The 17,542-nt window shown below is 33.3% G+C and overlaps 1 protein-coding gene across 5 annotated transcripts in view; it reads left to right on the top strand.

Annotated features, from left to right (window-relative positions):
* The window catches only part of Rabgap1l (RAB GTPase activating protein 1 like), a 628,203-nt gene that overhangs the window by 61,629 nt on the left and 549,032 nt on the right, over positions 1-17,542 (top strand). For all 5 annotated transcript variants that reach the window (XM_077803024.1, XM_077803022.1, XM_077803023.1 and 2 more), the window contains 2 exons: positions 744-901; positions 2,733-2,843. In XM_077803024.1, coding sequence (XP_077659150.1) covers positions 744-901; positions 2,733-2,843 — 269 coding nt within the window. The remainder of the gene's footprint in view (positions 1-743; positions 902-2,732; positions 2,844-17,542) is intronic.

Here is a 17,542-nt window from a genome sequence, read left to right as displayed (position 1 = left end):
CTCTATAGAATATTTTTTTCCTGACAAATGATGTACATGCTATCTCAGCAATTTCTTCAATGGAAATCTTGCCTTTTCATTAGGTATTATCAGAGAACTTCTTCAAAGAAAGTTTTTTATAATAATTAAATGATCCCCTCTGGTACCGATGGTATTTTTTTCCCCCTCTCCTGGACAGGTGTATCATCCTTTTTTGTACTGGGGCGGATTCTGAATCACTGTTAAATATATCAACTTACTTTTTCTCCTGAGTGCACCTCATTGTCTTGTCTTTCTTAATTCTCAGGATTCCCAGATCCTTGTTGCAACTCCTAAATGTTAGTTCTCATCTCTAGTGTTTACATTGGAATTTTATCTGTTGTAAGTTTGAAAACATACATCATACTTGAAATGATGTCCTTTTATTACTTCATAAAGTTAAAATATTCTGTGAAATTAATTTGCCTTTTGAGGGATACTGTTAGCAATATTTTCCCTCTTAGACTTCAAACTGATGATAGTCTTCAGGATATGATTTATTTACAGTTAGGATGATCTATCTACATTTATCACATATGGTAATGCATAAGTGATGAAAAATATTTATGCAATATCTAAATGACTAATGGATTTTTAGATTATATATCTTTTATCTACTTAAGAAAATTGTGATCATGGAAAGTAATAGACTCAAAAATCAGAGAAGGGTATCAGAATGCAGTTAAAACTCATGCCTAATGGTATTTCCATTTTTATTTTTTTAGGTAAGCAGAATTTTATATAGTTTCTGTACAGCATTCAAACGTTCTTCCAGACAAGTGTCTGATGTTAAAGACTCGATTATTCCTACCCCCGACAGTGATGTGTTTACCTTTGGTGTCTCCTTGGAGGTAAAAGAAGATGATGGAAAAGGAAACTTTAGGTGAGGTTATTTGTGAAGGAAAAAAATATATCATTATGTCTGAAATATAATATTGGCTAATCTAAAATTTCCCCCCAGCTAGACAATGTTGGCATAAAGTGTTAAACTGGTAAAGGAATATTTGGTGAATATGTTTCATTGTTCTGATGCTTTTCAGATATTTAAATGATTTTCTTAATAATTTAAAAGTACTAAAGTTTATTATAGTAAATTTAGTAAAATAATAAAAATAGAAGGAGAAACTTTAGTCTTGCCAGCCATAAGTAATTACTTCTAATATTTAGTTTATCCCCTTTGTTTATTTCAAAGGGAATTTTAAAATGATTGTATATATACATGTAGTTTCTTTACATTTTAAGAATTTCATATTAAAATGTCTTAAAATAATTTTTAATGGTAACTAATAGTATATTATATAGTTCAACTATCATTTAATTATCCATTTTTTTCTATTGGACATTTAAAATGTTTTTCCTCCAGTTTAAAAACAGGCAATTAATAAGAAATATTTATACTATTTAATAACCACCTATATGCCTTAACTGTGCTTTTAATTCTAACAGTAATTACTAGGAAGATAATTTATCTGTATAGTTATAGATGTAGAAATAGAGTCTCAGATCAAATAAGTTGTTCCTGATAGTTTTCCTTTTCAGTTGAGAACTTCTATTTTCAACATTTATTGTTTTAATGAATTAATTCATTATATGAATAATAAGTTTAGCTAGATATGGGGACACATACCTTAATCCCAGCTACTTGGGATGTTTAAGCAGGAGGATTGCAAGTTCCAGGCCAACCTGGCAACTTAGTGAGCCCCTGATTCAAAATAAAAAATAAAAAGGGCTGAGGATGTAACTCACTGGTTAAGGTGCTCTGGGTTCAGTCCTCAGTATTGGCTTCCCCCAAAAAGAATAGTTTGGTTTAGGCTTGAATTTGATTAACTTACCACTGTCTATCTTGGTCAATCTTTTCTTTGTATGTTTTTGAATATGTCATAACATCTTAAATGCTGTCTTAAAATTAAAGTTCTCAATGTTGTTGCTTTCTGTTTCACTATATAATAGGCACCCATGACTATACAGCCAGCTAAACCAGAAATGTAACTGTCTTAAAAATAGCGAATAAATTATATTCTAAAATTTATTAAACAATAACTAAAACTTGCAATTATAGCTTTAATTTTTTTTTAGTTGTAAATGGACACAATACCTTTATTTAATTTATTTATTTATTTATGGTGCTGAGGATTGAACCCAGTGCTTCACACCTGCCAAGCGAGAGCTCTACCACTGAGCCACAACCTCAGCCCTGCAATTGTATCATGTTACATCTTGGTTTTAAACTTGGTTAGGAGATGAAATGTAAGGCTTTTTAAAGTTCAATTTAAAAATTATTGGAAATTTCTGTTTCTGACCATAAAATTTATAGTTATCTGTGGCAAGGTGAGAGTTTAGCACAATTTATTTATTTATTTATTTATTTATTTATTTATTTATATATTTGTGGTTTTGGGGATTGAACCCAGAGTTTTGTGCATGCAAGGCAAGTGCTCTACCCACTGAGCTATATCCCCAGCCCAGCACATTTTTTAACTTTATTTTATTTTATTCATTTATTTATATGTGGTGCTGAGGACCAAACCTAGTGCCTCACATGTGCTAGGCGCATCACATGCTCTACCACCGAGCCACAAACTCAGGCCAAGAGTGTAACACATCTTAAGAGTCATTGCTTAAATACTTGATTGTCTTGTTCAAACCTTGGAATAGGTTATCTTATTTGATTATATTATTATATTGGTAATTCTTGTTCTTTTTGAATATTTCAGCCCTGTGCCAAAGGATAGAGATAAATTTTATTTCAAATTAAAGCAAGGAATAGAGAAGAAGGTTGTGATTACAGTGCAACAACTTTCTAACAAAGAATTAGCTATTGAAAGGTAAGTATCTTGCTCTTAAATGCTATTAAAACTTATGTTGACATTGATACTACTTTCAAAAGACAAGCTATTGAATCAGCTCTGTAGCTCAGTGTGGCTTTTCATTATACTTTCTCCAATTAAAAATGAAGATGAGAATAATAATGCTGTCTCCACTTCAAGTTACATATAACTAACTTCACTGAAAATCTCATTTGATGGGGAAAATATACATGCAATTACCTTAGTTTTTCAATAATTCTTTCAACCCTTTTATTTTCTCTTATTTGCGTATACAGCACAAATACCTTAACTTTTGAATTATTTTTCCATTTGAGTAGGCTTAAAATACAGATATATATTTTTAAAATATATAAATGCATAGACACAAATTGTTTATCTTTCATAGGAAAGCTATTCACAAAACAAAACTTGTAGGACAAACAATACTGTAAACAAAGTCAATAACAGATGATAATTCTGAAAGAATATTCATATTGTAGATATCACATTTCTAAACAATTGGAAGAAAACAAAGGAGAAAAATATACTAGAGTATGAATAAATAAATCATGGAAAAGCTGTTGAGATGCCTAGCATATTTAAAGATGTCTTAATTCATAAATATGGAGATGTAAATGAAAGTAAGCACAAGATATCAGATTGGAAAAATATGTAGTGATGGTACAGATACAGGAAAAAGAATATTCTCATATTGTTAATGGAAGTGTCAAGTGTGTGTGTACACCCATTTTGAAAAAACAATGTGGCAGCATGTAAAAATATTTTTTTAAAAATCCTATAATTGGATACATTGGTCTTAGGGAAATTATTCTATTGGAGATAAGAGTAATGCTATATAAAGATACTTTTAAAGATGTTTATTAATAAGCAGCATTGTTTGTAGTGGCAAAAAAATTGGAAATGCAAATTTTTATTCACTTGGCTTCAAGGAATGGGAGAAATTGGTGATAAGCAAGAGAAAAAAACCTCTTCATCAAGACTGCTGTATACTGTGACTACTCCCTGTGTCTCCCTTCTACATTTCTTGGACTGGAATTACGGTGGAGGCAACCAAGATAACAATTGATGGCATCACAGCCCCTTTGTCCTTATGAAAGCTAGGAGAAGATGTGTGGTCCCCAACCATTTTTAGTTTTCTGTAGGAAGTAGAATACTTAGTTCTATTTTGTTCCAATCTTTGGATCCTGCTGCCTATTTTTAGATAACAGAAAAAGTTCAATTCAGCATAAAATCACTATGATATGGTGATGTATGCATGTTTAAAAAATTTGTTTGCAAATTTGACCATGTATAAAAATCATATTTCATCATTTGTAAGACATATGTTTTCATATTTAACATCCCTGAAATTGTGATGTGCTTTATAGTTGATAACATCTTATAATTGTCACCTTTCTCTGTCATTCTTAGTGGTATAAAAAAGTGTCTTAATTATATAGTCTTAAAATTGATGAAAAATGAGCTGAAGAGAAAAAATTTTGCTAAATATTAAAGTCCTAAAGAATATTGTTTTATTACATATAATAACCTTTCATTAAAAAAATTGACTAGTGTTAGATAACAGCCATTTTTAAATTTTTTTTATTTGGAAGCAATTTCAAACTTTCAGGAGCATTTAAAAAATTAAACTAGTATTAGAGAGAACAATTTTAAGACTATAAAAACATACTGCTCCTTATCAAAATTTTCTCCTTGATCTAGCAATCATTCATGATTCTTGTCTGATTTAGTCTTTATGATTGTGATTACAAATGATAATTTTTCAACTCCTGTATTACTATCCCTATATTATTATCAGATCATGGCACTCTGCTGTAAAGCAGAGCCTTCTCTTCTCTTCCACTTAGTTATCTATTTGTTTTTGGTATTGACTCCTGGATTTAATTTTTAAAAATTAAAAAAATTGTATCTGTCAATGGACCTTTGTTTTATTTGTCAATGGACCTTTATTTTATTTATTTATATGTAGTGCTGTGAATTGAACCCAGGACCTCACACACGCTAGGCAAGCTCTCTACCACTGAGCCACAACCCTGGTACTGGATTTCATTTTTTTTCTCCAGTACTTTGTAATTCACTTTAGTACTTAGTTATTTTATTGTTTAATTTGCCTAAGAATTAGCCACTAGGAAACCTTCAAACCCCATTCCAGATGACATACCACATCATTATGTTGAGCACTTCATTTTGCATGTTACAAGAAAGCAACTTTATATTTAATAAGCCTATAGTAACATAGTATTAGGTGTTGAATAATTTAACTTTAAATAAGTATTCTTTCAAAATATTAAGAGTTTTATGATTAAATGGTATATTATACCTAAACTATGCAAACTATGCTTGAATATAAAGCATTTCTTTTCCCAATGAGAAGCCCCAAGTTTGATAAACTTAAATATAGAAAGCTTGATAAATATAGGTGGAATAGTTGAGGGCCTAATTATATATCTTTTTGGTAACTTGGTTAAACATTTACACTTACATTTAAAATAGAAAACAATAGTTTAGAAATGCTACTTTAGCTTACTTTTTCAGAAATATTTTTTTTAGTTGATGATGGACCTTTATTTTATTTATTTATTTATATGTGGTGCTGAGAATCAAACATAGTGCCTCACACAGGTGAGGCAAGCACTCTACCAGTGAGTCACAACTCCAGCCCTAGCCTACTTTTATATTCATAAAATAGTTTTATTCAGATTTTTCCAATAGTCTCATCATCACCTAAACTACCTTTTGGATGCTTTTTTCAGAATACCAATATTTTTTCAGAGCCTGTTATCTCATGTTACACTTAGGTTCCTTGAGAGGAACCTATTTTGAATTAGTATGTGTCTGTCATTCGGAAATTTTCCTAAGTATAAAGCATACAAAATCAATAACTTTCCTACACATCAATAATTAATTTGCTGAAGAAGAAATCAGGAAAACAGTCCCATTCTTTTTATTTAAAAAAATAAAAAGGTACCTAGGAATAAACCTAAACAAGGAGATGAAAGACGTCTTCAATGTCAATTATTGAACCCCGAATAAAGAAATTCAAGTTACTAGAAGATAGAAATATCTCCCACATTCATGGATACAGAGAATTGATATTATTAAAATGATCATATTATCAAAAGTGATGTAGAGATTCAATGTGCTTCTCATCAAAATACTAATGAGATTCTTGACAGAATTAGGAAAATCAATTCTAAAATTCTTTTGGAAGAATAAAGAGCCCCAAATAGCCAAATCAATCCTAAGTAAAAAACAAACAACAACAACAACAAAAAACAAACATCACAATACCTGAGTTCAAATTATACTTCAGAGCTATAGTACAAAAACTGCATGGTACTGGCATAAAAATGGGTACATAGACCAGTGGAACAGAATAGAAGAGATAGAGACAAACCCATACAGATACTGATCTGTATGGCACCAAAAATGTATGTTGGAAAACAGGTAGCCATTTTAATGTTTTCATGTTGTTGGGAATACTGGCTCTCCATATATAGAAGAGTAAGGCTAGATTCCTGTTTCTCATTTTGCACAATAGCCAACTCAAAATGAATCAAAGACTTAGGAATTAGACCAGCAACTTTGCAACTCAGAAGAAAGCATAGGGTCAACACTCCAACATATAGGCCCAGGCAATGACTTCCTCAATAGGCCTCCTGAAGCCTATAGGAAATAATATTGAGAATTAATAAATGGGATGGCATCAAACTGAAAAGCTTCTACACAGCAGAAAAAACAGTTAAAAATGTGAAGAGAGAGCCTACAGAATGGAGAAAAATTTTGCTAGTTTCTCTTCTGACAGGATATTAATACCCAGAATATAGAAAGAACTTGGACCCCTAAAACAGGTAATTCAGTAAATGGGCAAAGTAACTTAACAGTCATTTCTCAAAAGAAATACAAATGGCTAACAAATATTTGAAAAAGGTTCAACGTCTTTAGCAGTTAGGGAAATGCAAATCAAAACTATACTGAAATTTTATCTCATTCAGTTACAGTGATAGCCATCAAGAATACAAATGATAAGAATTGCTAAAGAGGAAGTGGGGGAATAGGGACATTTTTACAAGTGTTGGTGGGATTGTAATTTAGTACAACCACTTTGCAAATCAGTATGGAGATTCTTCAGAAGACTATCCAGGAAACCAACATACTACTCAGCTATACCACTCCTTGGTAGTTATTCTAAAGAATTAAAGTTAGCATACTACAGTAGTACATTCATAACCATGTTTATAGCAGCACAATTCATAATAGCCAAGCTGTGGAACCAGCTTACCTGTCTATCAGTGGGTGAACAGATAAAGAAAATATGGTTTAAGTATACAATGGAGTTTTATCCAATCATAAAGAAAAGTGAAATATGTCATTTGCAGAAAAGTGGATGGAGTATTTTATTAAGTGAAATAAACCAAACTCATAATGTCAAGGATCATGTGTGGACTCTAGAGGGGATAAAGGAAAAAAGTTGGTAGGGGGAATCTCATGAAAATGAAGGGAGACCAGTAGAGCAAAGGAATAGGAAAGGGAAAGAACTGGGTAATGATATTTATCAAATTATGTTGTTATATCTTGTGCATACATCAATATGTAACAACAAATCTCATCATTATGTATAATTATAATGCACCAATAGAAATATGGAACAATAAGCCGGGAGTGATGGTGCATACGTGTAATCCCAGCAGCTTGGGAGGCTGAGGCAGGAGGATTGCGAGTTCAAAGCCAGCCTCAACGGAAGTGAGGTTCTAAGTAACTCAGAGACTCTGTCTGTAAATAAAATACAAAACAGGGCTGGAGATGTGGCTTAGTAGTTGAGTGCCTCTGAGTTCAATCCCTGGTACCAAAACAAAAACAAAAACAAAAACAAAAAAAACAAAAGGAACAGCAAAAAAGAAAAATTTCCTACATGTATTCGTTTGTATGTATCAGGACAGTTGTTTTTAAAATTAATTCCACACATAACTGCTTAGTATATTGTTTTAATTTTATTTCTTTTTAAATTGACACACTGGGCATGGTGGTGCACACCTGTAATCCAACCTACCTGGGAGGCTGAAGCAGGAGGATTGCAAATTTGAGGTCAGCCTCAATAACCCTGTCTTGAAATAAGAAAATACAAAAAATTAAAAATAAATTGACAAAAAATTTTATATGTTTATTTTGTATAACATCTTGAAATTTGGATACATTGTGGGATGCGTAAGTTGTATTGTTTTTATTTTAATATAACTATTGATGATAATATCTAATACAATTCTGAGTTTATATATTCAGTAATCAGTGTTAAATTTCTTTGCTTACTTTTTCACTCATTCTATCAGAGACCTTTATAAATATCCAAATTAGAATTGACTGACATTGCTTCAGTCTAATGAGTCTTGTCCTAATAATACTTTGTTTGTTATAACAGAATTACCTGTGATATGGGAGATTTTGTAAATACTCAGATTTTGGAAAATGAAACCTTTGCTTTTTATTGTGTTAAATGTGGTATTAATTGTGTTTAAATCACAAACTGTAAATGGTGGTTTAAGTAACCCAGTAGGTGGCACTCTTATCAAGATAGTTCTTTTTTTAAAAATTATTTTTAATATTTATTTTTTGGTTTTAGGTGGACACAATATCCCCAGTTTACATTTATGAGGTGCTGAGGATCGAACCCAATGCCTTGTGCATGCTAGGCGAGCGCTCTACCACTGAGCCACAACCCCAGCCCAAGACAGTTCTTAATATATATGCATCTTTTTTTTTTTAAAGAGAGAGAGAGAAAGAGAGAGAGAATTTTTAATATTTATTTTTTAGTTTTCGGCGGACACAACATCTTTGTTTGTATGTGGTGCTGAGGATCGAACCCAGGCCGCACGCACGCCAGGTGAACGTGCTACTGCTTGAGCCACATCCCCAGCCCTATATATGCATCTTTAACACTGCTGCTGACAAAATTAATTTGAAGTGTAAAGACATTATGTGAAAGAAAATCCGTCAAATTACATTATTTGTGTCTATCACTGAAGGAGAAAATAAAACCATTTAAAGAAACTTTTCATTATATAAAATTTCCAACATATACAAAAGTAGAAGGAATCATATAAAATCCCAATGTACCTGTCACCTACATGGAATGCTAATAATCAGTATTCTTTTTTAAAAATATGTTCAAGGGTATCTTGTATATTGATATTTGACAAATTATTAATACAAATTATACTGCAATTGTTTGTCTCAACACCTTTATAGCCAAGTATATTGTTAACCCCAGAATCTTGAGGACTGTGCTTGGAACAAAGAACATTATAGTTAGTTATTTAATTATTATGTAGCACTTTCTCTGTGCTGGGTACTTTTCTAGGTACTACCTATGAGGTATTATTTTCATTTAACATTTGAGAAAAACGTGAGTTACAGAAATTAAATAACTTGTCTGAAGTCATACAGTTAATTTTGAATTGAGTCCATCTAGTACTAGAATACTTACTTTTATTCTCTACTTCCTCTGTTTTTAAACCTTGGATAAATGAATAAAAAGTATACATAATTTTATATTAGAGCATTGGTGAAATTTATTGTAATATGGAATGAGTTATTGAATGAACATTGAACCTAATAAAAGTCCCTATGTTTTTTAGAGGAGACGTGAAAAACTGATCTCTTCTTTTGACAAATTGTATTCTTTCCTCAGTTATCTGTGCTGGACATCACATAGAAAGCTTTAAGAATGGGATTTTGGGGCTGGGATTGTGGCTGGGGCTGGGATTGTGGCTCAGTGGTAGAGCGCTCACCTAGCATGGGCAGGACCCAGGTTCGATCCTCAGCACCACATAAAAATGAAGGCATTGTGTTGTGTCCATCTACACCTAAAAAATAAATATTAAAAAAAGAATGGGATGGAAAATAGAGAACAGTAATAATAATAACAAATATTTATTGAGGACTTAGTAAGTGGCTGTTGAACAATTCAGTTGTCTCAACATGTGAGGAGGATGTTATTATCATTAGTCCATTTTTGTAGATGATGAAACAGAGGCTTTAATGAGGTTAAGTAACTTTGGTCATTTGGTCAGAAACTGATCCAGGATTTAACCAAAGCCATCTGATTTCTAGGTATATATATTCTTAAAGACTGAATCCAGTTAAATCTTGATTATATGCTAGATTTAAAATAAACCAGTTACAAGATAAACAAATTAGTAATCTTTGGTATTTTCAGCACAATTTGAAAGTGATCATAGGTGTTGGGGCATCCAGGTGATTGCCAGGGATTTCAAATCCACCATGCCCTGGGAGAAAAGCTGACTGGTTTGTAGAAGAGAAAACTAGCATCAACCACTGAGAGGAGAATGTAAGACTATTGTAGTCTGAGATGTGTGAGGTGAGGAGGTTCTGTGCTGAATCATGGAGGAACTCCAGCTGAAACACTGAAGTGTACACAGGGCTGCTCAGGTCAGGTTCTGGTGTTCCCACAGCAGAAACAGTGAACATTCTGTCCTTGCACAGCTGACCTGCTCTGTGTTTTATAGTACCATCACATGTACAAATATTGCAGAAGGTTTCCTTCCACTCTGCTGTGTTGATATAGATTCAAAAAGCCTTAATTTGTGTTTCAAATACATTATTACTAGCACTATTACCTAGCACCCATTTGGATGCCTAGAATAAAGTGTTAGTTCTGCTTGATACCCAAAAGGTGAGAAAGGAGAAGGGGAAATTTTTCAGTTTTGGCCAATGTTAGTGTTCTGACTATTTGATTTTTTCCACCACATATTAATCTTTATTTTGGCAACTGGACCTCTTTAAATTCCCTAACAGGGGGAGGTGTTCTAATGGTGCTAATTTTAAGCCTTGTGGGAGGAAAATTGAGGAGAGATTTTGGTTTCAGGGTTTCACTCTATGGCACACCATTCTGTTCCCAGGGTTTTGCCCCTCATGGTTGCTGTGCTTACTAGAATGAAGTAGTAATAAAACAAGTTGAGTACAATGATTAGATTGTTTTAAAACACACAACTCAGTTTGTATTCAGTTACAGCCAACACTGATGGAGAGGAAGAATTTCCATGAGTCACTTTTATCACTTTTAATTTGGGAGTGGTTAAAATTCATTATATATACATTAGAAAAATTACAACACATTATTACTAGAAAGCAGTCATATATCAGACCATATGGAGCAATGGAGTTAAGACCTATGCACTTTAACCATTTGCAGAGTAATCCTGAGATGTTCCAGCTTCAGATCTTAATTGAGGCTTGCGGCTTACAGCCAAAACCATGTAACAAATTGAAGTAATAAGCAGCATTTATCATACTTATCACTTATCAGGTACCTTGCCTTATGTTATTTTCTTGGGTAAAAGATTTCCTGGGCAAGGATAACAGAAAAAAGTTACCTGGGGATCTTTTCTTTTCATTGAACCAACAGTTCTCTAGTATGATTTGACATTACTAAAGTCAAAAGGTGGTTGGATTTGAATTGTTTATCATCTTTTGACTAAACTAATACAGTATTAAGAGTTTTCTGAGGGTTTTTGGCCAAATTTGCTTAGTACTTCTTTTTACTTTCACCATAAGAAATTGTTATAATTTTATTATTTAAGAAGAAGCCCAAGCCACTGTCTTGAAGTTGCCCAGGTGTTAGTCTAATTTACATGTTTTAATCTCTTATGTAAATGAACTCTTTTTTAGCAAAATCCAATGTTTAGATGTTCTAATATTTCTGAAAATGAGAAAAAATTAAGGGGGTGACCTATACTCTCCATGAGTTGTTCCATGAGCTTATTCATTTGTCCTCTGTTTTTTTCTCAAGGCAGTAGAAAGATAATCTTCTTTTTCCCTAGGAAAACACATTATTACTTACACAAAAATATTTTCAGTGTTCTCTCATGATGATTTCAAGTGATAGTTGAAAGAAATTGGCATTATTAAGTGCTTTGCAGAGTGGGTATCTGGAAACTTCTATCTGTCTGTCGATCTTTGGACTAAAACTTGTAATTAGGGCAGAATTTTCAGCGTATTCCATTGCTGGCTTTCTGGCATTCAGTAGAGGGAGGTTTAGTATGAAGTATGAATATATGTAATACTATTATTTATTTTAACATCATATTTTAAGAAATACACCTTTTATATTAGCAATTAAAATATTTTCTGTAATGTGTTTTTATAAGTTGATTGATTTTTGATATCTTAGAGCTAATTTTGAAAAACTTTTTAGTTTGAAATTATATATTGTATACATATTAATATATTAATATATATATCATAGACTTAGAGGAAATTATAATAATAGTACAAAATTGCTCTATGTACACTTCCCCCAACTTTCCCCAAGGATAACATCTCACATCACAACAGTATGTTATCACAACTAGGAAACTGACTTTGCTACAATTTATAGACCTCTATGGGAGCTCTGTTTTGTAAGTCATAATATACTTACATACTGTAATAATAATTTCTTAACTTATTGGTTTACGAGATTTGGATTTGTAACCTGGCTGCTAAGTATTAGAAGAGATGCGCTATTTTAACTGTCTTCTGTATTCCAATGTCAGTTTACGAACTCTTGGCTCCAAATCTACCTTCTTAATTAACCTGATCATCACTAATGGAGCCTTAAGTGTTCTTTATAGCACGTACAGTATCAGTTATGACAGTAGAGGATGCTGAAGAAACACTGCAGGAAGAAGGGATTTCTCTTCTTGGTTCTGATGTGCTGATTATTATTTCTTGGTTTTGTCTAAAGGTCTGAGGACATCTAGGGATGCTTTACCCCCAGGTTTGTACAGCATTTGCCCATGAGCTCATAGCTTTGGTTCTGACTCAGTTAAGTCCTTCTTCAGCCTTACTGACACAGATTTTGTGTGCCCCAGGCCTAACATGCCAGTGAGCTGGCTCAGGGAACCCTCCTTTGCTAGCCTGCCTGCCAACCTGTCTGCCTGATTTCTTTGCTATTCATGGGGCTGCAGTCATACCTTCTCTAGGGAGATCTGAATACCAGCTTTAGGGAAAGGATTCCCCTTTCTAAGTTTGCTCTTCCTTGAAATGCTTTCCTTTCGTTTACAGTTATCCTCCTATTACATATAGTTAATAGTTCTTTATAGTTAATTTTCCCTGTTCAAATTACTGTATTTTTTTCACCTGATTGGCCCTCACCAGAAGGTATCTAAATTAGGATCTAATGATATTATCCACAGATAAAGTTTCTGATACTTTTCTGGGAAAAGCAAAATAAAGAAGCTTTGAAGCCATTAACTGTCATAATTAATGGCAAGGATAATACCTACCGTTTAATGATTTTTTTTTTTACCATATATTTATTTCTTTTCAGGTATTTCGTGCATATTTTCTTACTAAAGCTAGAAACGCTGAAAAGTACTTTTCCTTTTTTTAAATGTTTTTGTTTTTAACATTTTATTTTTAAGTTATAGTTGGACACAACACCCTCTTTTTATTTACTTTTTTTGTGATGCTGAGGATCGAACCCAGGGCCCCACACATGTTAGGCGAGCACTCCACTGCTGAGCCACAACCCCAGCCCCTCCTTTTTTATTTTGGTTGGGTAGCTAAAGCATGTTATTTTGCCTTGCTAAGAAATATAGCCAATTAATAAGAAGCAACACAAGAATTGAATCAGAGCTTTTTACTATTTTTCTTAAAGCCTTTCCATTTTACTCTTGTATGCCTTTGAAGAGGGAGAGATGGACCAAGGAGATTGTACTAATGGCCTATAATAGGATATAATTATTTTATTAACATTGCTTAGTTATTAATATTTTGTCTTCATTTGTAATTGCAGCATAGTTTTTAAAAAAGATCTTTGGAACATTGAAAAGAAGATAAAGGAAGACCTAAAAATGTTATTTTTAACTTATTTTATTTAGGCAGTGAATTAACAAATGTTAAACAAATGTCAGATTGTATTTATGCTTTAAATATTGATTTGATCTTTAAAATATTCAATGCATTATAATAAATTTGCTCATCCTTTTACTCTCATAACTTTTCTAATTGTTAGTCTCATGTTTCCTTTAAGCTTATACATTTAGGTGAATTATTCCATTCTACTGTTCTGTAAGAAATTGGTTAATTCTTTGATAAGTGATCAAAGCTTTACATATCTTGATTAAATTATTTTAAATGGACTTGAGCTTCGAGGCGCCTGTTTTTTTTTTACACAGACACAGTATTGTTTTATATTAAAATTTTCTGCATTTAAAATATAGATGCCAAAATAAGGCTGTGCAGAAAAGAATGAACGTAGGAGGCCACAAATGGCTATTCCTAAGGCTTGCTTATAAGGTTGGCCTTTGAATGGCATCTGGAAACTTTGATTTTTGCGAGGATTTCTATCATTCCCAGATTGAAAAAAGTGACTCACTGTGCTTAAATTGTTTGCATATTCAATGTGGCTTTTGACAAACACCTGCTTTCCTTCTGGGCGTCTTGAGTTTTTGGTAGGCACTAGGGAGAAAGTGTCTGTGTGGATAGCTTCCAGTAAAACCCTGGGGTATTGAGTCTCTGTGAGCTTCCATGGCAGACAACATTTGGCAGGTGTATTGTAATCACTTGTTGCTGTAGTAGTGCCTCTTTGAATGTCCTCTGTGACTCCACTAGGAGAAACTCATGGAAACCTGTGCCTGCTTTCCTCCTGATTTAATTCCTTGTGCCTTTTTCCTTTCCTATTTTGCTTTGTATCATTTCACTGTAATAAATCATAAGTGTAATTGCAACTATATGTTGAGTCATGTGAGTCCTGCTAGCCAGTCATAGAACCTAGGATGTTTTCATCACAGTGGCATCTGTCATGACTCATTTTCATCCAGGAATTCACATTTAAAATTACTATTTCCCTCCTTGGAATGTGTTTATCCCTAGGTATTGCTTTTATTGACTTCAGGAAATATTTATCTAATTGAAGGCCTATTTAAGAGGTATTGGATAGCTCTGTTGGACCTTTTCTTCGGAGGAGTAGTGATATTTGTGAGATGAGATTTTGAATGAATGCATAATCAATATACAGTTGGATTTACATTTCTGCAGACACATCAACTGAGTGTATCTTTGGGCATCTAGAAGGCCATCTTTTCCTGATGCACTTCGAGTAAACCTTATCCACATTTAAACATATTCTGCTTCCTTTCCTCATTGATCCTCTTCCTCACCACTTATCTTCAGTAATGGTAAGAGGATGCCTAGAGCTTCACATTCATCTGGTAATACTGCTCCTTCCTTAGTTGGCCCAAACTGGAGTAGAGCAGTGTACTTGAGAATTATGCACACTTCTTCCAAGATTCTTCTTCCTACTCCCAATATTCAATTTCCCTGAAGTAACTATTCTGTTTTGTCTTTTTCTTCTGGCTTTGTAAGCATTCCAAGACTCCCAGGTTTTCTCTCAATACTCAGATGCTCATTCCCACATTATTCTGTATGTCCCCCCATTTGACTTTGATCTCCTGCTCCTGTCCAGCTTCTTAAACCATTCCATTCCAAACCCTGGAGCTTGTAGTTCATCATCAGCATAATTCTTTTTATCCTCAACTTTCTGAATGTAGTCTCAAATTCCTGCAACCTGTTTTCTCACCTGAGTCTAATGTTCCCCTTATAATGGTTTCAAATGATGGCTGTTTTCTTTCACTTCTTGTAATTCTGGCCTGGAGATGTAAGTATCCCTGCTTATTCTTACTTCTTTTACACTGTTATTTCTCTTTTCTTCTAAAATCTTAGCTGTGAAGTTCAAGTTTTCATATTTTACTGTGTGCTAAATTCACTTGTTTCAGCTATCTGTAAATCCTTGGGATTACCATTGTTTTTTGAAGATTTTTAGTTTCTGTCTCTGACATTTATTTGTTTAATTATTTTTATTTAAAACATTTCTCTATTTTTTTTATCCGTGAATAAGTGGAATTGTCTATTATGTAGATGTTATGTCATATGTAAAACCTTGGAGGAATTAATTTAAAATCTATTAGAATTAGTAAACTAGTTAAGTAACAGAAGATCAATTGATAAAAACTCAATTGTACTTTTAAGGATTGGCAGTGAAGTATCTGAATGTAAAATAAAGATGGAATTTTATTCTTTTAATGGCTGAATGGTATGCATTCATTCATTGATGAACACTTAAATTGATTATCTATTGTGACTGTTTTATATGTGAATAGTGCTTAAATAGGGTAGTGCAGACATCTCTTCAGAATAATGATTGCATTTCCCTTGGGTATATATCCAGTGTTGGAACTGCTAGGTCATGTGGTAGTTCCATTTTTCAATTTTGTGAGAAATTGCCACACTCTTTCCTATACTGGCTTACTATGCTATATACTCACCATCCATGTATAGGGTGCCCTATTCTCCATGCCCTCATCAGGACTTGGTATCTTTTGTCTTTCTGATTGTTTTAGTTAGCCTTTTAGTTTCTGTTACTAAAAGACCTGATGAGTGATTTTAGAGGAGGAAAGTTCATTTGAGGGCTCATGTTTTCAGAGGTGTCAGTCCATGGACAGCCTGCTCCATTTCTCTGGGCGCAAATAAGGCAGAACATTATGGTGGAAGAGTGTGGTGAAGGCAAGCAGCTCACATGATGATCAGAGAGCAGAGACAGAGACTCCACTAGCCAAATACAAAATATATACCTTAGAGGCATGCCCCCAGGGACCTACCTCTTCCAGCCACACTCTACCTGCCTTCCCATTAGGGGATTAATTCACTGATTGCGTTAAGGCTCTCAAACCTAATCATTTCTCCTCTAAACCTTCCTGCACTGTTTCACACATGAGCTTATGGGGGACATCTCACATCCAAACTGACATTGATGATTGTCTCTTTTAAGTGGAGTGAGGTAATGCCTCATTGTGGTTTTGATTTGGGTTTCCTTAATAAGTAATGACATTGAACATTTTTTCCATAGGTCTGTTTGTAGGTCCTCTTTTGAGAACTATTTAGATTCTTTGTTCATTTGTTAATTGGATTATTTAGGTTTTATTCCCCCCTTAGTTGATTTGAGTCCTTACATATTCTATATATGAACCCTTCAAATCCTTCATTTTTCCCACTCTGAAAGTTGTCTTGCTTTGCTTTGTTGATTGTTCCCTTACAGGGTCAGAAGCTTTTTAGTTTGATATAATCTCCTTTGTCTATTTTTATGCTTCTTGTTTGTGTTCTTGGGGTCCTATTTAAAACATCCTTGCCTAATTCAATGTTCAAATGATGTGTTTTCTCCTAGAAGTTTTATGTCTTACATTTAATTCTTCAATCCATTTAGAGTAGATTTTTGTATATAGCGAGAGATAAGGTTTAATTTCATGACTCTGGATGTAGATATCTGGTTGTCCCAGCACCATTTATTAAAGGGGCATCTTTTCTCAGTGTGTTTTCTTATTACCTTCATTGAAAGTCAGTTGGTAGTAGATGTGTGAGTTCTGAATGTTCTGTTCTTTGTCATTTGTTTCTCTGTTTTTATGCCAATACCATGCTTTGTAGTATTTTTTCAAGTCAGGTAATGTAATGCCTTCTGCTTTGTCTGTTTGCTCAAGAGTGAGGAAATTGGGAATTATTTATGGTTCTGTGTGAAGTTTAAGATTTTTTTTTCTCTATTTCTGTGATGAATGTTTGGTCCTAGGCTTTTCTTTATTGGAAGGCTTTTGATAGCTGCTTCCATTTCATTACTTGATGTTAATCTATTTAGGTTTTCTATATCC

Source organism: Urocitellus parryii, chromosome 9 (assembly GCF_045843805.1).
Source record: "Urocitellus parryii isolate mUroPar1 chromosome 9, mUroPar1.hap1, whole genome shotgun sequence".
Taxonomy (NCBI): Eukaryota; Metazoa; Chordata; class Mammalia; order Rodentia; family Sciuridae; genus Urocitellus; species Urocitellus parryii.
This window is presented reverse-complemented; position numbering and strand designations above follow the sequence as displayed.